Genomic DNA, 23,824 nt, shown 5'->3' on the forward strand with positions numbered 1-23,824 from the left:
TTCCGACTGGTCTTTACGTAAGCGGAAACAGATATCGATATCGATGACGATTAGAAATGGGAGTCAAGGTGTCACGAAGGCGCAAAATCTTTCTTCGACCGCCATTCAAGGTTAGTTAACGACGCTCTGTTGTGTAGATTATGGTAACCTGATTTACCAACCCTGTCGCAGGAGAAGCGCAACAGTTTTACGATGCTTAAGCTTCACCTTTTGTGCAATTTTTACGACCACTCTGATAAAAGCTTTCGTTTGGCGGTTAGCGCGTTTCATCAACCATTTCAATTTAAGACAAGAAGATTATGGATCCATAAACAATCTCATTTTTCTTCTCCATGAACTCTCTATTGATAAACGTACGAGCCATTTTCTATGTGGCAACTACTGCAAGGAATTTAACCTATACTAATGTTACCAAGTTGTGACCGTGTTATGACTAGCCTCAAGTCAAATTCGAGCTTCAACAATTTGATATCGTTTGATGACACCAGACTTGTATTGTTCAACATTTTCAATCAGCAGGCTTCAGAAATTAGTATATGAGTGTGAATATAATTAACGAAACAACATAAAATGCGACTTTATGCATCCTACTACAAATTCTATAGTTTATTTGAATCATGATACCAGCGAAAACAGTTAGTTTTTTGTCAATAAATTTATCCATAATAGTTCTCGCAGCCTGGAACATTTTGTGGATAATCGCAGTTGTTTACACTTGCGCTGAAAACTATGGAAAGAATAAAAAATTGGCGTTCGTTTGTTACGAAACGTACATTAAACATAAGTGTTTTTGTTTACCTGTTCCCTGTGCACAACGCTGAGTGTAAACAATCCACCCATTAGCTGCGTAACTCACGCATTGGTAAAAAATACCACAGTCATAAGGATCGGGATTGAGGCCTTCTTTCTTGCAGACGGCATTAGGTTCCGTGGCTATAGGGGTCGTTGATGTCTGCAATTGAAAGTAAAAGTATTTTGGTTTTAAATGCTGCATTTTTGCCATTGAATTATTTTTAGTTGCATCACGGCCGAAATGATCAGTATACCACGATTGGAGGGTTAGTTGAAATATCGGCCGGTGAACATGTCGTTCGTGTACAAGTGCAGGGATTTGTAAAAGTTGACGAAGCTATTGGCGTTGGCGTTGGTGTTGGCGTTGGTGTTGACGTTGGAGGTGTTTTCGTGGTAGTTGACGAAACATCAGATGGAGGAGGTACGGGAGCACAGAGGCTGCTCGGCATAAGGTCTGTAGGTCCGTTCATTGCATCGACAATAGTTTTCGTCAGGATAAATGGTATTCCGTGACAATAACCCCTGAAATCGTCGGTTTCGATCGACCAGGTAAGAGCACCGCCCAGATTCATGGCCGCAATGTAACGCCCCTAGTTTATTATGAAAACAAAAGTGAAAAAATCATGTGGCATTCGAAACTCGATTGCGAAATTCCTGCTGCTGTAAATATTGCACCTTATTTCTTAGAGATTGTTCGTCGTCGTAGCCGATCCATAAGTTGTTCTTGTAAGCATAGGGCGTCTGATAGCATCCATCTCTAACTACCGTCCATGTGGGTTCAGCTTTGAATTTCTCGCAAATCTAATTGATTATGCAACTATTAAAATCTATGTTTCTACAGCTCCGTTTCTGTTTATTGTTTACCTCATTGTAACCCCATGTTCCAGCTTGTTGAGTGTACCTGTGTAATTTCAAAGAAAAAACGGTCGTTATCATTAAATCTAGAATTTTTCTTTGCTTTCCTGGTGAATATGTGGAATAGTTTAATTATACGTACGGTCCAGCAGGAATAGGATTGCTGGCGCTAGCATAAAAGCCATTGTTAGCTGCATTATCGAGCTGGAATCCACGGCCGTAAAGCGGCGCACCCATAATAATCTTAGAAGCCGGAACTCCGTTTGATAGCCAATAGTGAACCGTCCAATTCTAAAAGTTAATATCCGATAAAATTTTTTTTTTAAGCTTCAGATCTCGTAAAGCGCGTCAAGATTTAGAGTTTGTACCGCGTTCAAAAAACTGTTGTCCACTGTGCGGTCGTAATTTGGGTTGCCGTACAAGGGCGCGTTCAATCCAGTAAACGTTTCCCAACTTCCATGGTAATCGTAGTTCATTACGTGAACTTGGTCTAGGGTGCTGCAATAAAAATGTGTAGCGTCACATACGTGCCGTTGGTTTGTGTTTATGTTTTAATTATTTTATTACCTTGCTAACGCTGGGATGTCGTACGCAGCGTCAATTGTAGATTTGCCAGGGGAAACGGCAGCAGTTAGTAACCAACCGTACGGGGCAAATGCATTTCTCAATTCCCGAATCATGCTGATATAATTTTGCTGAAAATCAGAGGGAAAAATGCAAATTTCAGGCGGTGTTTCGCGGTGGTGTCAGAGGGAGGGAAGTTGGAGAAAAGTGTTAGAAGACTCACCTTATCAGCTGGAACACCACCTCTACTGGCGGGATACTCCCAGTCAAAATCCAAGCCGTCAAAGTTGTATTTTTGAATGAAACTAACAACTGAGTTCACAAAAGTAGCTCTTTTTGCTGGATCAGACACCATCTGAGAAAAGACGAAACCAAAAGTTGAAAATCACGAAGTACACATTTACAACTACCAAAAACTTACCTTCGAGTATTTTTCAGACCCTTCGTTCCATCCACTGAAAATATGAAACGGTTACAGACATTAATATTTTTCGTTATCAATGTGTTACGTAATTGTAATTTTCAAAATAACTAACCCAATGGCAATCAGGGCTTTCAAGTTCGGGTTTTGTCTTTTCAATCCGGTGAACCTTAGAAAAGCTCCTTTGCCGTAGTTGTCGTAGAGGTCGTTCCATGGATCCAAAGGTATCATGGTATTGTCCGTTCCCAGGCCAGTGAACCCGTAAATGATGTGAGTGCAGAGAAATGGGTCAATTTGCTCGACATCGAATTTGCCGTTACCGGGTCGATAAACGGCCCAGCTACCATAGTAACAGACCATCTTCTTACCGCCGGCTTAAAAGGAAACGCAGAAAAATCGTGTCAACTTTATTTATTTAATTCATTTATAGCCTTTTTGAAGCATACCTCTGGGTTCAACAGCTGCGCTATGCGAGAAGTGAACCACAGTTGCCAATATCCAACACGATAGCAACAATTTCATCCTTGGAGTCTGTTAACAATGACAAGATCAACATCCAGTTGCGAGTATAAACAAGGATTAATGCTGCTTTTGTTAACTTATCGTCCAACCAACTAACTACCCAAACATGCTTAAAGCAATCCCATCTTGGCATCCTAGAAGACGACAGTGCCAAAGGAAATTGTTTCACTTTCTTCAGTCTTAATGCGACACTTTGCAAGTTATTTACGTGGTAATAAGTGAAAAACGGCGATTTGTGAGAACTTAATAACTTTAAAAATATAAATGTTGGACTGGAAACAAAACCAGTTTTGGAAACCAAAGTTATCCAAAATTAGCCGTTTCGAATTTTCGTAAAATGACGTTAACGTTACTTACTGCGCAATTGGCGATAACACGCGACCAGGCGATTTCAAAATAAACAATCAGAGTAGTCAAATGGTTGATTAACTGCACGATTTCTAGTTGTAGACTGTTGATTCAACAGTGAACAACAGGCCTTTTATCTCTGCCGAGATTCTACGCCAACACACCGGTGGTTTCAACAAAAACAATGCGAAAGGTAAAGACGGGATGGGAGCGATTTCAATTCCAGCGGCTTAGTAGAGAAAAATTTTGGCTGTCCCTCCCCTTCGTTTTGTTTATTGTTTCACCTCGTTTCATCATACGTGGTGTAAAAGTACCTTTATCTCTGTCAACTAAGCAGGATGTTTAGAGGACAACTGCAATTCTTTTGCCGGCGCCCAACCTTGATGACTCTATTTTATGACTTTAATTTACGCACTCAAATGGGTCAGCTGAAGATAGTGACGTCATAATCATACGCGTAACCAACAAAATAAAAAAACAAGTGACACCTTAGCTTTTAAGAGAAAGGTCACATCTAGGCGTTCTTGCATTTGGGCGTAAAAAAACCCATAAAGTGCGTGGACTTCCCCTTAATCGACTTACAAGCATACCATACGGAAAAGTCTGATCCAATATTAATAAATTCATCTGAGATCGTCCTTGGTGACTGTGCAACGGGATTGATAATAGGCTAATAATCCATTGGTAAACATTTCGTCAAGATAAGCAATAAAAGGACGCATACGAAATCCTTAGTGGTTCAGCGGCGAATGCAGATTTATTACACAGGAGAACTATAACGTTATTATGTATCGAGATTATATGATTATGCCAATCAAACATGGCCGGTACAACAATAAACATTGCGTTCAATAATGTTGCAACGAAACATCGCAATGGGGAAAATGAATCTTTAAGCTCAAGTGCTCAAAACCGGAATATACAGTTGCGGATTGCAATAAACAAAAAGTTAATGCTAAAATTCCTGCAGATATCCACGAAATCTTTACCTCTGGACTATAGTTTATCATATAGATACGATATTTCAAGGGGAGCTACCTGTGTCGAGGTATACACTGGGTACGACCACAGCTTAATCTGAGGACGGAAAACCGTTGACGACCGCAACAGTGGAAAATCCCAAGGTAACAGGAATGTACGTCCATGATTCCCCAACTTTCAGCAGTGATGTTTGTTTCGTGCAAAAGAAATTCCACACGAAAACGCAAAATTAATGTTGCAAGACATGAACGCAGGATTTGAAAGTTACACCTTAGTGTAACAGGTTGTGCATAGTGAAACCTGCAAAAAGGTTTCACCTTTTTTATCAGGTTCTGATTGAGAAGAAACATACACAAGATTTTCAATCTGCATTTCTTTATTGGTGTACATACGAGTATGATCCGTTTCACGCATTAATCCACCACCGCTATAGGATATACGGGTGTATTTTTCTAAAAAGCATCTGCAGTATAATCATAGTTGAAAGGAATGAAGAAAACGACCATAAAAAAATATTTAGCAACAGAATGGTTGTCTTAATTGTGATTGTTCGTTGACTATTTTGTTTTCGTTACGTAGTAGAATTCACATTCGGGAACCAATTCTGGTTGGGCGCACGTGTACAAGCTTTCGCTGAAAACTAAAAAAGGTGTTCACGAATTAATGATTGTCAAGTGTTTCTTATAGGTTAATTTTAGATAATAAAAGTGTCAAGATCTGAAATTTAAAATGTAAAAATGCTTACCTGTTCCGAGGGCACAAGGTCGAACAAAATCTTGCCATCCAGTTTCTTCATAATAAACGCATTGATGAAAGACGCCGCAATCATCCGGATCAGCATTATAGCCTTGTCTTTTGCAATAGTAGCTTGGAGGGTGCGTTGATACTGTTGATGGGGTTGTTGTGGGAGTCTTAGCAGTCGTCGTTGTTGTGCTGGTAGTTGTTGTAGATGTGGTTGTGATGGGTGTAGTTGTCGTAGATTTAGTTGTCGTAGATGTAGTTGTAGTTGGCGTAGTTGTAGTTGTGGTAGCTGTAGTTGTAGTCGTGGTAGGTGTAGTTGTGGTAGGTGTAGTCGTTGTGGTAGGTGTAGTCGTTGTGGTCGGTGTAGTCGTTGTGGTAGGTGTAGTTGTAGTTGTAGTTGTGGTGGTACTTGTGGTTGTGCCAGAGCATGAAACCGGCATAAGATTATCGGGTCCATTCATTCCTTCGATAATTGCCTTGGTTAAAATGAATGGTGTTCCATGACAAAGACCGCGGAAGTCGTCCGTGTCCATCTCCCAAATAAGTGCACCGCCAAGACCCATGGCAGCGACCATTTGACCCTTTATAGGAAAATGTAAAACCATAAATATACAGTACGTGTTACGATAATTCATGTAATATAGACTAGGCTTAAACCTTTGTCTTCAGTGACTGCTTATCGTCGTATCCTATCCAGAGGCTTCCTCTGTATGCATAGGGGGTCTGGTAACAAAGATCGCGTACAACTACCCATCCAGATTCGGATGCAAACTTCTCGCAAATCTTAAGCGGAATCGCGGAAACATTTAAGTTACGCAATGCAGTGATATAAATCGCAATTGAAATATCTTTAACTTACCTCGTTATATCCCCAAGTGCCATTTTGTCTTGTATACGGGCCCTCGGGAATGGGGAGAGCGGCTGGAGCGTAGAAACCATTCACGGCGGCATTATTCAAGACGAATCCGCGACCATAAAGCGGCATACCCATGATGATTTTCGATCGAGGTACACCATTCGAGATCCAGTAGTTGATAGTCCAATCCTGATACAGAATTAAATTTGAGATTAGTTGATAGGAAAGTGTTGTCCCACTAAAACATACCGCGTTCAAAAGAGTGTCATTGCCTTTGTCAAACGTAGGATTAGAGAAGAGTGGTGAATTTAAACCAGTGTAAGGTTCCCACGCTCCATGGTAATCATATGTCATGACGTGGACTTGATCCAATAGGCTGAAATTCGAGAGGAGCATTCACTTTATGTCTGCATGCAGATAACGTATGATTGATAATACTTTGCAACTGCTGGAATGTCGTATGCAGAATCGATTGTTGATTTTCCTGGAGACACAGCAGCTGTTAATATCCAGCCATATGGAGCAAAAGCCGTTTTCAGTTCTTGAATCATGCTAACAAAGTTTTGCTGTTTGTTTCAAATTTTGGGTATTTAATTGCGTGCTAAACTCAGTACAGCTTCAATGCTTTACCTTATCGGATGGGACGCCCCCTCGGTTAGCTGGATATTCCCAATCGAAGTCTAAGCCGTCAAAGTTGTACTTTCGAATAAAGTTTACCACCGAGTTGACAAAAATGGATCTTTTGGCAGGATCAGATACCATCTAAACATTCGAAATTCTGCATTTAGTAGAGTAGCGAAGCAAATGTGTTTCCCATTTACCTTTGAGTATTTTTCAGAGCCTTCATTCCATCCACTGATATAACAAAATCAACAAGCCTGATTTAGATCCAAACTACACTTTAAGTATTTGAATGTCAAACATACCCGACTGCAACTAGTGCTTTCATCGATGGATTTTTGCTTTTCAAACCGGTGAATCTCTTCAATGCTCCTCTTCCACCTCCCTCACTAGGATCAAAATCATTCCAAGGATCGAGGCACGTGATGGTGTTATCGGCACCGAGTCCAGTGAACCCGTAAATAATGTGCGTGCAGAGATTGGTGTCAATGTTCTCAACATCAAACATTCCGTTTCCTGGTCGATATACTGCCCATGTGCCATAGTAGCACACCATCTTCTTCTGGGAATCTGATTTTCCAAAAGAAAACATGATTAGAGATCAACGTTTGAAATAGAAAATTAATCAACAATTATAGTTAAGAGGAAAAACTACCGACTTACATGCAGCAACGAAGACACTGCCAAGAACTAAACCAAAAATGAGTAACTTCATTTTTGTTCAACTCGATTGAACACTCTGAGAGATTTTTTTGCGTGTAAAATTTCGGTTTTTCTAACTGAACTGGCTGTTAATGAGCTTGTGGTACTAAAAATGTTCTCGGCTTTTTATATGCACCCTAACCATTGAGAAGGGCATGTAGTAGTTCAATAAATAGCGATTTGCCTTATCACCGTTTTAAAGTATTTCTCATGCCAGGTCCAATTATTGCGAAATTATTTTTGTTATTCAAATGGTAGCTAATGAACTATATGATACAAATATAAAATTGTTGGGAACCTTACCCTTATCGCTTTAATAAATTGACGTACAAAACGGACACGAACGGACCTGTGGTAACTTTTATGCGAGTTACTATCGTGTGTTACTGGTGGAAGTTGCGTAATTTCGGGGCTTTTTTTCGTCTAACTTAATAGGTGATTAAATAAACTCCGTTTAACGTCTCTAATTTACAGGTAGGTGCCAACTATCGCACTTAGCTTTTCGGAAGCACGCGAAAAGAACTATCCTGCTTCCGAAAGAACCCCATCCACCTATCGGTCAATAAAAGGCTCGTGATAAATCTGGTTTCGGTAATAAAAGCACAGTTCTAAAATTACGACATTTTGGGTAGTGTTACGAGTTTTATAGAATTTGAGCCTCGTTTAAATTCTTGAGAAGCGCCCTCCGCAAGTATCGTTAAGTTTTATGAGATGGCAAACAAACACCATAGAGAACTTCGCACTTTTCTCAGCCAGCTTACCTTTCACCGCCTTAAATCCAGCGTGCGGGAAAGTGCGTTTGTTGTGCAAGGAAAGATTGCATATACGTCAAATAGATGATGTATTCATTATTTCGAAAAATGAGATCTGATAATAAACGCTTTGTTCGCATGCCGAGAAGGATAGAGGATCAGGTGGTTTCAGCTACTGGGAATTCAGCACATTTTCATCGAATCCCGAATTTAACAAGCAGAGAGAGGTAAACTTCCATAAATAACCGAATGACAGTAAAATTCCGCAACGGTGACTTTTGTCGTGATTCGCAGTTGCGACAAATCAAAAGCCACATTTCCATTGACTGATGAGAGAAAGTCATAAAGAAAGCAAGTTCTTATATCGATCTCGTCTCCCCGCAATAACCTGATGCTTTTCTTTCTATAATTCCCCCGGTTTTGTCGCGAAATGTAATAAAAAATGATGCTGAATGAGTGGAAGAATCCAGGTCTTGGTGCTACTGCCATTTACCTTTGAATTTCCTTACATTTCTGAACGCCGAAGGTTGAGCACGGTGACACTTGATGACTGCCGTTTACAGTGTGACCATAATATGATGACGTCATACTCGTTTAAATCCTGGTGTTGAAGCTTGTTATTTGAAACTAGTACTTGTTTTGGATTTTATTTTGTAGCTTATCTAAGCCAAGCGTTCCACTCCGGCGCGTTCACATTTTCACGGACAGCAGCACTAAAGCCATCTAGCGGTTCCTTAGAATGCTAAAACTAAGCCATCTTTCGGAACTGGGAAAAGAGTATAAGACAGTCGACGAATCTAGTTGTGTTAGCGATTGGGTTGTTAAACTTTCAAGTCATCATGGCCGCCACGAAAACTTTGGATGACAAAACTATCTGGGAAGGAGATGTAAGTATTGGAAGAAACAATAATTTCGATTTTTAAAAAAGGCATTTTTGTAATACCAACATGTTTTTCATTACGTTTCAAAAGGAGTCCTTGGGGGAGGAGGTCCTTAAGATGTCAACTGAAGAGGTTGTCAGTCGAACCCGGCTACTGGACAACGAAGTTAAAATCATGAAAAGCGAAGTAATGAGAATCTCTCACGAACTCCAAGCGCAAAAAGAAAAAATAAAGGAAAATGCCGAAAAGATTAAAGTTAACAAGACCTTGCCTTACTTGGTTTCCAATGTGATTGAGCTACTTGATGTTGATCCCCAAGACCTCGGTGAGGAGGATGGAGCAAACGTAGATCTTGATTCACAAAGAAAAGGAAAATGTGCTGTTATCAAAACATCAACAAGACAGGTAATGTTATCCGACAGTTTACTGTTGTGCATTATCAGCAATGGATCTCCTAGATCGTAAGACATCAATTTCAATTCCAAAACTTTTTTTTAGACCTACTTCCTTCCTGTTATCGGGTTGGTGGATGCTGAGAAGCTGAAGCCAGGAGATTTGGTTGGTGTTAACAAAGATTCTTATCTTATTCTTGAAACTCTTCCAGCTGAATATGACTCAAGAGTGAAGGCAATGGAAGTGGATGAAAGACCCACAGAACAGTATTCCGATGTTGGTGGGCTGGACAAACAAATCCAAGAGGTGAACAACCAAGTAAATGTATGCTCCCATTATCAACACCCATTAAACAGTTGCACTCTCTCAGCTAATTGAAGCAGTTGTCCTTCCGATGACTCACAAGGAAAGATTTGTGAACCTTGGCATCCAGCCACCCAAAGGTGTGCTTTTGTATGGACCTCCTGGAACAGGTAACAAGGGTTTTCTAAAGTTCTTTCCTTCCTTTATTTACGTTGGCTTGCGTTATCCTTTTTATGTAGGAAAAACACTGTTGGCTCGTGCCTGTGCTGCTCAGACAAAATCTACTTTTTTGAAGCTGGCTGGTCCGCAGTTAGTTCAAATGTTTATCGGCGATGGTGCCAAGTTGGTTCGTGATGCATTCGCTTTGGCAAAGGAAAAAGCACCAGCTATTATCTTTATCGATGAACTTGATGCTATAGGTAATATTGCATTGTTTTATCGTTAATGGTTGACTTTAGTACTATTCTCTCCGAATAGGTACTAAGCGTTTCGATTCAGAGAAAGCTGGAGATCGTGAAGTGCAGCGCACAATGTTGGAATTACTTAATCAGCTAGACGGTTTTAGTTCCACAACTGATATCAAGGTAGATTAATCAATAAGTTTACCAAACTTGCTGAACCATCGAAAAATATACGTCATTTCTGTTTCTAGGTAATTGCTGCTACAAACCGAGTAGATATTTTGGATCCTGCATTGCTCCGTTCCGGTCGTTTGGATCGTAAAATTGAATTTCCACACCCAAATGAAGAAGCCCGTGCTCGCATCATGCAAATCCATTCCCGCAAAATGAACGTCTCTCCCGACGTCAACTTTGAAGAACTGTCGCGCTCTACCGAAGATTTCAATGGCGCTCAGTGTAAAGCCGTTTGCGTTGAAGCTGTAAGTCTATTATTCTTTCCCACAAAATGATCATCGTTTCGTCGTTTTTTAAACATGGTATTTCTATCTTCTATCAGGGTATGATCGCCTTACGCCGCGAGGCAACTATGGTCACCCACGAAGACTTCATGGATGCGATTGTTGAAGTCCAGGCCAAGAAGAAGGCTAATTTGAATTATTATGCTTGAATAAATCGTCCCCCTTTTGTCACCAGAAGCGTATTTTTCAGAAAAGACTAAGAGAGCATTTAACCATCACAAGCGTTCAAACCAAAGCATTGAAAGAAAAGAAAACGTGCCAGACATTCGTAAAGAAATTCACGCCAGAAAAACTATTATGTTTTTGTATTTATATTGCTGTCCCACCAGGGATTCGCTTTCAGGTTTGCATGTGATGTTTAACTAGCTTGTATTGTAGTCGAGCTACGTCAGTTGTTTCTTTAAGAGGGGTCATATTTATACAGCGAGTTCAGAATCGACTTGGTAGGTGGTCCACCCTTGACATTCGAGAAATGGAATGGAATACCAATCCATTGGCCGGCTAATCGATGTAGCAGCCACCTCTCCTATTCCTTCTCTTCCTACGCCTCTAGGCTCTTCCGTCTTTTCTAGTACTACGGATTTCTTGCTATTGTCGAGCATAACGGGCTATTGATGTTGAGGAGGGGCGATTAAAGAAACATGACGTGATCTTTCAGAAGGGAAGGGCTGCATAGGAAAGATGAATAAAGTTGGGGTTCATCTGACAATTAGTATTCAAATATTCTCAAGTTCTTTTCAGGAACTCGGAAACATTCTCAGACGCTGCCATAGGAGAGGCTCCAGACTCCCAATTATTGGGAAACAGACTCACCGGGGATAGACTGAAAGAAAATAGCGATCAAAATAGTATTCGTTCGTGAACTTGATGATGCAAAAGGGATACGTAGTGTTCGCATCGCCCTCGATAGCTATAGGACGAGTCATCTCTAAAATAACGACAAAGTTGGCACAAGCGATTGAAAATTGGCCTCGGCGTTCTCTGTTTTAACACGTGTGATGTCCTACCCCTTGAGTTTCGCCTATGTTAACGAATACCGCGAACACAAAAAACTTTAAAAAGAAAAGCGGCGACGAAAAGAAATAAATATATCAAGTGAAGAAAACCCAAATATCATCTATAAACAGAGAAAAAAAAAATAAAAATAGGAGACAAGAAGTCAGTCCAATGTCGCGGCGAGTACCAGACGATGGGACTCGGTCGTTTGGTCACGGGGCACTATATGGCAGGTTATGTTTGCTTGCTGATGTTGACTCTAGTCGCCTTATCAAGTCGCCAGGCTCTCAAGTTACCCTACACACACACCTGCAAGTTGATATACGACGCTGTTCATATAGGACGGAGAAAAAAAAAGCTGTACGTCTGGTCAGAGGCGACGTTTCTCTTTTTTTCTGTGTTTCACAACACGAACCTTCTGGTGCTGATTATTCCTCTTCTTCTTTTTTCCTTATGCATTAGCTAACTGATGCCCTTTTGTTTCGATGGAAAACAAACAACAATACTGAGCTTGTGTAAACCTATCCGTCGTATTAAATGAACAAGAGGGAAAAACAACGAAGAAAACCTTACGTTTGCATATTTATTTTTTTCTTCTTCTTTTGGCTCCGTGTTCCTGCTGCAAACGTGGTAGCCAAGCGACAATGAAAAGCTGCAAATTCTGCCAGTCTCAGCAGATAGCACATGACTTTGGCCACCCAAACTGTTTTTACTATGGCGACTATGATTCGCTCGGAGAAAGAACAAAAAACGTCAGAGCAGAACGAGTGAAATAAATCGCAAAAACGAAGGCAAAAAAGAAATGACGATGACGTTTTTGCAGCGTCTGCTGTTTTTTTTTTTCCTCTTCTACACATAATGTGTTTGGCTCACGAGAAAAAGAAAACAATAACGAAGAAGGAAAATCGTGTCCGTGCCGTATGCAATTTATTTTAAAGGCCGTCCTATTGGAGACAAGGAACTGCGCGTTTCGCGATAGGAAGAAAGAAACTTGACCAAGCTCCGGCGTTCAGTGTGTTCACGGTATAGACTACAAAAGATTTGAATTCAAAAATGGTTATAGCGGCGCCTTCAAGTTTACGTACATTTCTACATATACAGAGGGGTATAGATTCGTTCGAACGTCGCATGGGGTTGCCACCATTTGCATATGCGCCTTATGAGGAGGGCCGGACCGACGGGCACCAACCGTCGATGGAGTCGATCCATCTTCTTGTTCTGCGTCGCTCATTCATCTACCTTGTTTTTCTTCTTTAATCCACGGAACCTTTTCTTTTTTTGGGAAGATACATAAAAAAGATGTGTGTCGCAAAAGACAACGTATAGATGAGTTGGGTCGGCTGGCCGTGTTCATTGGCCAAATTACGTATCCGGGCTCCGGTCAAATTCGAGAGTCGGAAGAAACTATAACACACAAACAAAAAAAAAAACCTTCAATATTATTATTCGCAAGAAAGAGACTCTCTGTCAGAAGAACTCGTTTTCGTGTCTCACAGCAACACCCACAAAACGACTTATATCTTTCCGCTACTCAATCTCTATGAAAAATGAAGTAAGAAAGATATGAGAAAAAGGAAAAGGAAAAAGAGAAAACAGAAATTATGCTAAGGCCTTTTATAGGATAGTTCGTTTACGAGCTTCCTAATTTCCCCGAGTCAACTGTCTGATTGGAACAAGATCATTTGCAACCGATCAAAACTTTCCCCATCTTATCTAGATTGGCTGTCTCGGCTCGAGCGCTATATATGGCGAGATGAATTGCGTATGGAGGGGGAAAACGAACGACGTGCACGATAACTGTTTAACGAGTTAAGCCATGGTAAATGTACTGTAGAGAACTTCGAGATAGAGCCGCATTTCCTTCTCCCTATACGCAGTCTCACGAAAAAGGAAAAAAAACCAACAAAAACAAGCATGTCCCATAAACGGTATATTCTTAGATGGCCCAGGACGTGCAGCAAAGTATGAAAAATAAATAAGAAAATAGTTACGATTTCGTCCTACGTGTATACTATCTTTATCCTATCCGCCGGGATTTATTTACGGCGGAAATGGACATTTTGAACGGCAAAATGTCCTTGGATGCCACAGAGTCAACGGAGTCGTTGGCTGGAATAATAAGCAAAGGGCAAAGGAGAAGAAGAAGAAGAAGAAAAGGAGAAATCCTGAAAATGTAAAATAGTAAACTGCGTAGCGGCTGATGTGTATCGCATAACAGTAACCAAATAAAGAATACGACAAAACTCGAAATAGGCGACTCGTTTGCGTCGTTGGAGTCGGCGGATAACATTTACATATGTAAATAATTGGCGCACTCCTCCTTTTGATCAACGAGACCAAGATACACAACTGATATTTTGACGACTCGTCTGTTCGTTTCTTTATTTGCCTTGTCATCTCGATGACGATGTGCTCCGTAACAGACAGTTTCCAGCTCCTATTGTTGGACGATGCAGCAGCAGCCAAACTTTTATAGTTCGAGGCAGACGCGCTTCATCAGACTGATGGACGTTTCTCGGCAGAAGGACAACCTCTTTAAATAAAAAAAAACGAAAATGACAGCCACTCAATTTATAATGAAATACAGGTCTGACCGGGTATGCTGTCGTAGAGATTTTTCTAATTTGTTTGCTTTTGTATTTCTGTTTTTTTTTGCATTTCAAAATGAGTTCTACTATCTGTGAGGGAAGAAGCCACACTACGAATTAGAAAGTCTAATTTACGACAGTCTTTTCTCGTACGAGTGTGCATACAAGAAAACACGTAGGCAATCGCGCTAGCAAACATATCAATCGCGTTTGATCGATTCCCTTATTCAATCAACTTCGTTATGCTATTTATTATAAGAGAAGATAGACATTAGTTGTGTACACGCAGTCCTTATACAAACTGGTTTTACTCTGATTGTTTTTTGTTTTGAACGTTGACGACCTCCAACTGGATCGTATATAAGAGATGCTTCAATTGACATGGCGGTCGGACGTGTTTTTGGCCGATCTCTTTACAATTGCTGAATTACAAACGAGCGTTTCTAATCGATGGGCAACTCGTCAAGAAAAGGTAATCGTGGAAACAAGGATTGGCCAAACTAATCTTGGAGCATGTTCTTATAAAACGCGATTACCTTCCTCCGTTTGATTGCGTTGCTGTCGTTTCAAGTCGACATTTTCTTGCTAAGCAAACATGGACAGACACACTTTGTTGTTGAAAATAGCCGATCAGTTATTTAAATTCTAAGTAATTGCGCTAAAAAGCATCAACATTGTAGGACAAGTCGGGCTTATTTCGCGTTTTGTTGAGATTTAAATTACAACAAAATACGTACGATTTCCATTCAAAATTAAACGAGTATCATGAACATCGAATTCGTTCTCACATGAAACTTATAGCACTATTCGAATTCAATTTGTTTTCATTCTTTCCTTGACTTTCGTTGTCGCAGTCGACCATGTGATGTATATTCATATCATTATTACTATTATACTCAATACATGGGCGGCACGTACGTTTGTTGTATAGCTTTGTGAGTTCTTTTTTGTTTGTTATCGGCGTGGACTATCGGGAAACATAAACGGGACCAGCCGGCGGCACCACACTCCCCGCACATAGGGGAATAAAGAAAAAAGACGATCCGATAAGAGTCATGTCAGTTGGAGAAGATAGACGCGGTGTTCTGTCCTCTGTTCTCCTTTTCTTTCCTTCTTTCTTCCAATGCGTCTCTCTCTTACTTTTCGTTCTCGGTGTAACTGTGTAACAGACAAAATCGAAAACCAACCACTTCTCTGTGTGACCCTCCATTTTTTTTTTTTAAACGGAAAAATCTTTTTTCCGCCCCTTCTTTAGCCCTCTCCTCCCGAGAATACTAAGCAGGTGTGTCGGATGCGCGTTTCCTACCTCACAGACGTGACACTGAACCGTTCTGTAATTTGTAAACATATTTACTCATATAAAGCGGAGTGAGGGGGGAGGGGTGAACAATGTATACTTTTTAAAAGACGTGGGTTGATGGACGAACACGGCAATTTATTCCCGAATAAAAACATTTAATTTTCTTTCTCTGCCATCTCTCAGGTACGCTCCGTTTTCTGACGTTGATGGACAACCCTTTACCAGCAGCGCTCGTCATTTAACATCCAAACGTAAAGTAATGTCAAATGTTATTAAACATCTTTGAAATTAATCATTTTTTTTTCTTATCGTTTTAACTCTGTAAACAGTTTTACATCCACCTTAGATTGAAATTTTTTTCTCGAATTTTGTAAAACCTCATATTGTTTGTCCTTTCTGTATTACAATACCACCAGGTGGCATGAAGATGCGGTAGATGTGAAATGGCTCATTCCTTCCGTCTTGAAGGAAAAACGAAACGGCTGGAAAGTTTTCCTTCTTTTTTTTTTTTTTACTGTAGAGGACAAAAGAAAAGTTGGGATGGAAAGGCAAAGGAAGAAGAGATGGGAGAAAGGGGAGTAGAGGAGGGCAAAAAACAGCAGAGAATTAAATGGTTCGAAATAGTTAGCTCGGTCTAACTGCCAAGGTACTCAATTTGTTGCTGAACCGCGCTATAATTACTTCTTAGCCGCTGGGCGTCCGTTCTGTTTTGGCTGTGCCCATCGAAGCCTCAACCAGTAGATTAGGTGTAGTACAGGCTCCCTCTTTGTGTGTGTGTGTGTGTGTGTGTGTGTAGGTATATCTTTTATTTTTCTACCTGATGCAGAGTTTGTATCGTCCTTTCTTTTCTTTGGAAACTCGAAGGTAGAAGGGACACAAAAAAAAAGGAGGGAGTGAAACTGAAATAAAAATTGGAAAGGTGGGCGGGTCGATAACTCGAGGCTCATCCGCAAAAAAAAAAAAAAAAACGTCCCCCCTTTTTTTTTATTGTTACTTTTTCGCCAAAATTGCTGGTCCAGCTTGTTCAGTTCCTCCGCTTTCTATAGACATTTTCTCTTTATTTTTTCTATCCTCCTCCCCCCAATCTTCTTTCGTACGCTATTTTTATAGCCGTTTTTCTTCCGCGGACAAACTCCTCCCAAATCCGTACGGTCTACTCGCGCATATATCCAACGAATAAAAACTGCACATTACCAAATGTTTCGCCTTCACTTCTCCTCCCATTCGAAGAAAAAAAAAATATACATACAGTATATATTTTGTTTTTGTTGTTTCTTTTTCAAAACTCGCTGTGCGACTTTGTACTGAAAAAAGAAACTGATCGTGAGATCCCCCCGATGGTCAGCCAGGCGAGTTCTCGGTTCACGGTAAGTTGCACATTAGGAATTGGGAAATCTTTTTTTTTTTTTTTTTTTTCAGAATTAGGAAAAAAAAAAAAAAAAAGACCAGAAAAATAGATTTAACATTCAAGTAATTCCTGTTCATCTGAACGATGATTGTGAAGGCCGACAGGAATCGGTCAGCGTAACTCTAAAACAGCAGCCAGTTATTCGTTTCGTTTCACTGAGCGAATGAACCGACTTTGTGCGTATTTTTGTCATATCTTTTTTTAAACAAAGAACTCAAAAATATAAAAAAGATAAAATGTAAAGAACTGAGGAGAATAAGAAGAAGATTGTGTTCCTTTTCGGTGAGAAAGAGAGAAAAACGAAACGTGTGTATCCTTGTTCATCAGCCAATGACACGGCCCATAACGACAAAATGACAGGTTACCAGGCGGCTATCACCTCAAGAAGAAAAAAATGTTTAAAAAAAGAAAAGAAAAAAAAAAAACCTGCCGGGCCTCTCGTGCCTGTCATTGAAAAGACAAGAGGAAAGAGATTGTGTGTGTGTGTCGCCTTTGTATTTATAATAAGAAAATGCGGCGAGAATAAGAAAAGAGAAGAAAAGGAGGGGTGGACAGGAAAAGAAAAAAAAAAAAGTTTACTTATTTATTTATATTTAAAAAATTAAAGTCTTTTTTACCTTTTGATTCTCGACAAAAAATAAAGTCCCCCAGGTAAGTAAAAAAGCTCGTTAAGAAAATCCTGTCCCAAATCATTTTGATTTGTATGTTATCTTGTTGCGCGCACAGCCCGGGATTTCTTCTCCTTTCTTCCTCTTTCCCTCCACCTTTTCATTTGATTTATGTGAGAATATATCAACAGAACCTGTTTTGAATTTCTCTCATCTACTATCCCTCCTTCCCCCCTTTTTTTGTTGTTGTGTTTTTTTTTTTACTCTTGTCCCGGAGAGGGACTGGATCTCGTCTTCTCTTCATTTAAAATTCAGATGTTGCATTATATATCTATTTATACATAAATGTGTGTGTGTATGTATACATGTATACCTTATAAATATCTCCCCTTTATTTTTGAATTTTTTTTTTTTTATACTTCTAACCCCTTTTGCATCGCATTCCGTTTGCATCATCGATTGGCGTGACCCGGTAGTTTGCCGTCAGTGAAACTGGACGCAGGTACAATCCTGCCCGGTAGCTCCAACTGGCCAATCGGACATATTTTGAAAGAAAAAAAAAAACACACACAACTTGAACGCAGTAGCATCTGGAAAGGCAAAACACGTTTAGTTGACCGACCTCTTCTAACTGTTGAAATAAAAAGTCCTTGTCCATCCATTGTCCAAATTGGGAAATGTAATGATTGACAGGTGTGCGAGATCAGCAATCAGAGTCGTCAGGGATTAATTTTTCTGCCTCCTGTATTTTTCCAAAAATATATTCAAATTTCTTCTTGATATTTTTGGAAAGGGTGTATATATTATGCGTTGGGTAACCTCCCACTTTCTTGAATATTAGCAACTCGACCCACATATATATACACACGCACGCCAGTTGACGTATAATTTATCGACGCAGATTGCAGGGCTTTTATTTCATATTTATTTCATTTTTTTTTTATTTCTACACGGCTCTTTCTATTGCCTCTCCGTGATTCGTCCGTTTTCTCTTTCCTACCTTTTTTTTTTTTTTTTTGAACGTACATAAGTTATACACACCTCTGACTGCTTGTACACCTGGTTCTTTACAGACTATTCCCGCAGGCATGATACTACAATAACGAAATAGTAGCACGCAAATATCATCCTTTCTTAAAAACCAGGGCTTACAAACGCACAAAAGCAATAACACGGAGGGAAAAAGAGAAAAAAAATAAGTAGAATACAAATAGTTAGATTCCCTTTTGCACAGATGGCATTTTTGCAATGGACTTACGGGAGTTTTTTCTTTGTTTGTAACAGAAAAATAAAATTTCAGACGGATCTAAAACGAGACAGTGCGTTTGGTATGTATGTAAAGGAGTACAACCAGACTTGGTTTCTCGTTTTTCCCGAAAAAAAAAGGCGGTTATTTTTATTTTTTTTTTTTGTTAAATGCTCATCGTCGCAAAGCGGCTTAATTACCCGTACGATTGTTTACGAGTGAAACAAAAGACAGTAACCAGTCCATATGTACACTGTCTCCGCATTTTCTGAGACGATGGCCGAATGTTGATAGCTATACCTGTCTCGTAAGGAGAAATGCGTACAACTCTTGGTTTATTTCATTGAAAGAAGCGACACGTGAAAACGAGTCCCTCCTGTTTTCTCTCGTCTGCCCAGCGCAAAAAAAAATATTGCAGACGCATCGATCAGTTGGCCGCCTGATTGTCTGCAAAGCAACGTGTATAAATGAGTGCTATTAAAAATGAAGTGACAATCAAGCTCGTAATTCTTCGTTAACTTAAAAAATAGAAGTGGCACACAGTTGGTAACATTTTTCTAGATGCCACGGAACATGGGGAATGGGGAAAAAAAATAAAAGCAGCCCAAGGAATTTAGTGAAGCAGGTGTCAAGACTTGCTGGAACACCGTAGAGGGGAGATAAAAAAAAAATAAAAGAAAAATAAAAGAAAATAAAATAAATAGACTTTATTTCTTGACTGAAGAAAGAGAGGCTCCTAGGGAGGCTCATCGAAAAGCTGCTGGAGGACAGACAAAGAGGAAGACGTCCCGCGGCTGCTGGCGCCATCGTGTCGGCCTTTTTCACGCCTCACCCTTCAGGAAACGATATTATTCCTTCCCTCCCCTTGTTAGATTTCTAACCATCTCCAGCTCATCGCGTACAACCCCCCTCCATGTTGATCGCCTCCGAGAAGGAAAAAAAAAAAATAAATAAAAGAAATGCCAGAAGAATAGAACAATTATTTTTAGTACGTATAAGAACATATAGCTTTCATAAATCTCAATCACGTGGATGGGAATTTCATTGGCACGCACTTGCAGTGCGCAGCCACGTCACCTTGCATTTTGAATTATTTCGACATTTATAGAACTGCCATCTAGACGCAATACAATGGCAATAATACTAATGACAATGACGGCGTTGCGCAACTTCTGTTCACCCTCCCCTCTTTCTGTTTATTTTTCAGTAGTCGTCTTTTCTGTTGTTTTTTTTTTTTTCTTAAAAATACACACAGGGCACGTAAAGGCGGCGAGCGTGTGATTACGGAACAAATGAGTTTCTCTCCCGCTTTTTTGAACGGGCCGACTTCCACCATTCACAGGCTCACTCGTACAGAGAGTTCTTTAAACATACACACACAAAAAAGACGTAAACAAACCCCCCCCCCCCCCCCCCAAAAAAAAAAAAAATGGCTTACATACATCTGGCGATTATATAGCTCTTTGTATGAATGTCTTTTAAAAGTTATGTGCGGCTATGTGCCATGTACACGAGTGTATTCGCATACACGAAAAACATTGCCCGCGTTTCTTCTATTTCTTTTGTTTCACTGTCAAGAATTTATCTTTTTTTTTTTTATTTCCTCGAGGAAAAAAAAATATATATATATTTCAATGACATCCACCAGTAGGAGGGCTGCCCCTTTTTTTTTTATTAAAAATGAAAATAAATTTTCCCGCGTCGCTTTAATAGCGTAAAAAAAAAAAAGGTTTTCTTGTAATCAGTAGACTGTACAAGTGTTGAGTGCAGTGTATCGTAGGTCCCGCAAAAGAGTTACGGGAGCTTGTTCAATTGGAAAAAAAAAACATGTGGAGACGTGTGGTTGGTTATAGTTTTGCTGCGATGAAAGAGAAGAAGTCGGCCATACTTACATGTATTGCGGGAGCCCGACCACAACCTTGAGGGAAGAAACTAACATGTGGTCGAGCTCATTTAAACTCGTGTGTCTAATTCATTTTTATTGCGGTTATTACAGTGTATTTATCTATCCCTATATACGAATGCTTATAGTACAAGAAGCCCAACTGCTTTTTCTTTTGTGTGTGTGTCTTCTTAAGCTACGCAATTTTTTTTAAATTTTTTTAAAGGACTTATATATGTCCACGTTACGGATATGCCTATTGCTAGTAACGAACGGCCTATATGGAAGCATCCAACATATTGGAATAGAAAGGAGAGAAATAAAAGAAGGTTACCTGGCCCGTTTTCTTTTTCTCAGCATACCTTTTCCCAGATTCCAACAAGTTGTTGGACAAGATAAAGGAGACGTGAAGTTTAAAAAAGGATAAAAAAAAAAACAGAAACAAATGTTGCGTCCATTTTTTTTTCTTCTAGTCTTTCAAATCGAGTTTAAGTTTCTACCAAAAATGGATGGTGGCTATTGCTCAAGTGTGGATATTGCAATATGTGGGTGTTTGGTCAAAAAAAAAAAAAAAAAAAAAAAAATGGTATTTCAAACTTCTCCATTTGTGTATATCTCTTGTTCGCTTGGGAAAGAAACAAGATTTACAATGGCCATATGCGAAAGTCTATAGAGAGAAATGAACGCCCAAATGACAGGGATCCCCCCAATAGCCCAAACAGATGAATGCCGTCAGTTATTTAAACAACCATATTTCCTTTTTTTTTTTTTTTTAATTTAGTTTTCTTGGTCGCTCTATTGTTGCCATTTTCATTGCCCCTCTACCATATACTACACCGTACAACTAGTCATCAATAATGGTGACCTGTTCTATCGCTGTTTTTCATCTGAAAAGCCCCTGGTCAATGAAGAGGCCCCATCTCTCAACGTTAAAATGCGAAGGGTCAAAAGCCAGAATTTCAGTTGGTCATAGAGGCAAAAAGACATTTGGCGTGTCGGCCATTGTCGGAAGTTGTATGGCAAAAGGTAAATGGAGGCAAAACTTGGCTCGGTCATTGGTGTCATGTCAGAGGACCGAGATTACACGCTCGACAGCACCTTAAGCCAAAACGACACAAGGGTTTCACAGACCTCACCTGAGCTAAGAACAAAGCCAATCGGTGAGGTGTCCGAGTGTCTATGTTTCCCTCTCATTAGCAAAAAGAGAGATACTTGGGGAAAAAACCAACAACAACAACAATGTAATCAAACAACCGGTTTGTTTTATACGATGTTCAGGTGTACCATTACTTTGTAACCTACCCGTGAATGTGCCTCTCGATAAGAATGAACTTGTTCTTCTGGTAAGAATTTTCAAAATAATTTTCAATAAGAAGCAAAATGAATTGGACGTTAAAACACGTCGGCACTTTGGTTAATAACGCATTACACATCTGTGTGATAGTAACGTCTACTAAGAGGCTAAGACTGTTCCAGTTCAAACACTTGAAAAAAAAAAAAAAGGAAACGTGAGTTTCACAGGCGTCAATGTATTTTTCAATGCTGTAGGTATTCTAACAATCTAGATTCGTTAGATTGTCGCTGTTGCATCAACAAGTTTTGTTCTTCTTTTTTTTTTTTTTGTCGGGTGGAGGGGAGAACAGATTCTTTTTGATAGGACAGGGTTTTCTTTTACCGAAAGGGACACGATGGAAAAACTCGGACTGTGTGAAACGCGTCGAGGGTATCGAAGAGCCAACGAAAGCGTGAGGGATCATACGAGTCGGCTCATGAATGAAGATGGATGACTTCAAGTCAACGGGTTGACCTTCCTCCCTGCGCTGCTGCTGCCTCAATGAGAACGTAAAAAACACGTCCGCTTGTGTAACAAAATACACCAAAGTTTTAATTTATTTACACCAAACTCCCCTCCATTTCATGCGGCTCTGGGCCGATGGCAACACCATTTTCAGTGCCTTTTTTTTTTTTATTTTACAGTCGAAAATGATTCGTTTACGCTGTGGCAATCGAGACATTGTTATTTGTTTGTGTGTGTGGCTGTTTATACACATCAATCTTTTATTGAGAAAATTTTTTTTTTTTTCTCAAATCGGGGGGAAAATGTAGCAGTTGGAGCGCAGTGGGAAACGTTGTGAGATAAAGAAGATAACAAGTTACAAACTCAACTCGTATGGCAGGCTCGGCAGGAGTCTTTGCAACCAAAGCGATCGACTTTAGATTGGAGTTGAACGACTGAACCCCAAAAGAAGGCATCCCATTTTTTTTTTTTCTGATGTTGTATATCGATAAAAAAAAAACGAAATAGAGAGAAATGTCCGGTATAACAAAAGAGCTCAGCGTTTTAAATTCGATGTTGTTTTCTTGTGGGTTGACGCGAGGCCTCCATTCGCACGTTGATAACGGCGAACGCCGTTCAAAGTTCCAAATGGGCAACGTTTCTATGCGAATGCATCGAGTCGTGTATGAGATATAAAACAAGAAAAAAAAAAATGCGTCCCGAAAAGAGAAAAAAAACGGGCGAATATAAGCAGAAAAAAAAAAAAAGAAAGTTACGCGAGACAACGGAGAAGAAGAAGAAGAAAAAAAGGAATCGGTTGGAAAATATTTACGACCTCTGAAAACTCAGCGGGGTGTCAAATTTGAAGGTAAAAAGAAAAAAAAGACGGTTGCTATTTGCCTGTGTGACCGTGAATATTCTTTTATTATACGAGAGACGAAGAAGGAACAAAGCACGAAGATGAACAAGAAAGAAGCACAAAGTTTTTTATCTGTTTTTTTTTTGTCCTCCTTGTTATGGTCGTGTAAAAAAAAAAAAAAGACAAGAAACACATCTCTGTACTTTTTGTTGTTCTTGTTCTTGTGCTACTCTCAACAACTTCTTCCCACCCCCCGTCAAACTCTCCTGTCGATGTTTTCTTTCAAAGGGGGTGAAAGTTCATTTGGAAAGTTTTGTGATTTATCGTTTGCGCCAATCGTAATGCAAATGTCTTGAAATCAGAAAGGATAAAGTCTTTGTTAACGGTCGCACAAAAACAAAAAATTTAAATCAATGCAACCGAGGCTGTACGTGTGGCATGTTGTATAACGTAGGGTGGGCCGTTCCATCAGACCTCAAGTTACTTCTTTTTTTTGTTCCCCTACACCG

At 39.8% G+C, this 23,824-nt stretch overlaps 3 protein-coding genes across 4 annotated transcripts in view; 1 reads left to right on the forward strand and 2 right to left on the reverse strand.

Moving 5' to 3' along the window:
• Positions 1–577: 577 nt before the first annotated feature.
• LOC130689105 (acidic mammalian chitinase-like) lies at positions 578–3,655 on the reverse strand. The gene is made up of 13 exons (XM_057512156.2): positions 3,512–3,655; positions 3,079–3,163; positions 2,748–3,006; positions 2,633–2,666; positions 2,435–2,566; positions 2,215–2,342; positions 2,016–2,145; positions 1,790–1,938; positions 1,657–1,693; positions 1,468–1,593; positions 1,047–1,382; positions 799–952; positions 578–727 (listed from the first exon to the last, which is right to left on the reverse strand). The coding sequence occupies exons 2-13, from the start codon at positions 3,152–3,154 to the stop codon at positions 657–659; spliced, it is 1,632 nt and encodes a 543-aa protein (XP_057368139.1). The 5' UTR covers positions 3,155–3,163; positions 3,512–3,655; the 3' UTR covers positions 578–656.
• A 1,186-nt stretch (positions 3,656–4,841) lies between these two features.
• LOC130688905 (acidic mammalian chitinase-like) lies at positions 4,842–7,506 on the reverse strand. Of its 2 annotated transcripts, none has more exons than XM_057511949.1 (10): positions 7,365–7,506; positions 7,007–7,271; positions 6,902–6,935; positions 6,711–6,842; positions 6,519–6,646; positions 6,330–6,456; positions 6,084–6,269; positions 5,882–6,007; positions 5,229–5,805; positions 4,842–5,123 (listed from the first exon to the last, which is right to left on the reverse strand). In XM_057511949.1, exons 1-10 carry the CDS (start codon positions 7,414–7,416, stop codon positions 5,041–5,043), a joined length of 1,710 nt encoding a protein of 569 aa, XP_057367932.1. In that variant the 5' UTR covers positions 7,417–7,506; the 3' UTR covers positions 4,842–5,040. The 2 variants fall into 2 exon arrangements, with proteins under 2 accessions (XP_057367932.1, XP_059352372.1); XM_059496389.1 differs by having other exon boundaries at positions 7,007–7,260; positions 7,357–7,458.
• A 1,413-nt stretch (positions 7,507–8,919) lies between these two features.
• The window catches only part of LOC130689668 (26S proteasome regulatory subunit 6A-B), a 63,198-nt gene continuing 48,293 nt past the window's right edge, over positions 8,920–23,824 (forward strand). The window contains exons 1-8 of the mRNA XM_057512639.2: positions 8,920–9,042; positions 9,127–9,441; positions 9,535–9,735; positions 9,800–9,902; positions 9,972–10,151; positions 10,210–10,316; positions 10,385–10,612; positions 10,690–10,810. Of these exons, the coding sequence (XP_057368622.1) occupies positions 8,995–9,042; positions 9,127–9,441; positions 9,535–9,735; positions 9,800–9,902; positions 9,972–10,151; positions 10,210–10,316; positions 10,385–10,612; positions 10,690–10,800 (1,293 nt within the window). The 5' untranslated portion in view covers positions 8,920–8,994 and the 3' untranslated portion in view covers positions 10,801–10,810. The remainder of the gene's footprint in view (positions 9,043–9,126; positions 9,442–9,534; positions 9,736–9,799; positions 9,903–9,971; positions 10,152–10,209; positions 10,317–10,384; positions 10,613–10,689; positions 10,811–23,824) is intronic.

The sequence above is a fragment of the Daphnia carinata genome, chromosome 7, assembly GCF_022539665.2.
Source record: "Daphnia carinata strain CSIRO-1 chromosome 7, CSIRO_AGI_Dcar_HiC_V3, whole genome shotgun sequence".
NCBI classification, from domain to species: Eukaryota; Metazoa; Arthropoda; class Branchiopoda; order Diplostraca; family Daphniidae; genus Daphnia; species Daphnia carinata.

Excerpts from the sequence above, each read along its gene's own strand:
- LOC130688905 (XM_057511949.1), bottom strand. The coding sequence starts at position 7,416 with ATGAAGTTACTCATTTTTGGTTTAGTTCTTGGCAGTGTCTTCGTTGCT. Across the intron at positions 6,936-7,006 it reads AAAGCACTAGTTGCAGTCGG|TGGATGGAATGAAGGCTCTG; the intron begins GTATGTTTGACA and ends TTGTTATATCAG. Across the intron at positions 6,843-6,901 it reads GCTCTGAAAAATACTCAAAG|ATGGTATCTGATCCTGCCAA; the intron begins GTAAATGGGAAA and ends TCGAATGTTTAG.
- LOC130689105 (XM_057512156.2), bottom strand. The coding sequence starts at position 3,154 with ATGAAATTGTTGCTATCGTGTTGGATATTGGCAACTGTGGTTCACTTC. Across the intron at positions 2,343-2,434 it reads GTGGTGTTCCAGCTGATAAG|CAAAATTATATCAGCATGAT; the intron begins GTGAGTCTTCTA and ends TCTGATTTTCAG. Across the intron at positions 2,146-2,214 it reads GACATCCCAGCGTTAGCAAG|CACCCTAGACCAAGTTCACG; the intron begins GTAATAAAATAA and ends TTTTTATTGCAG.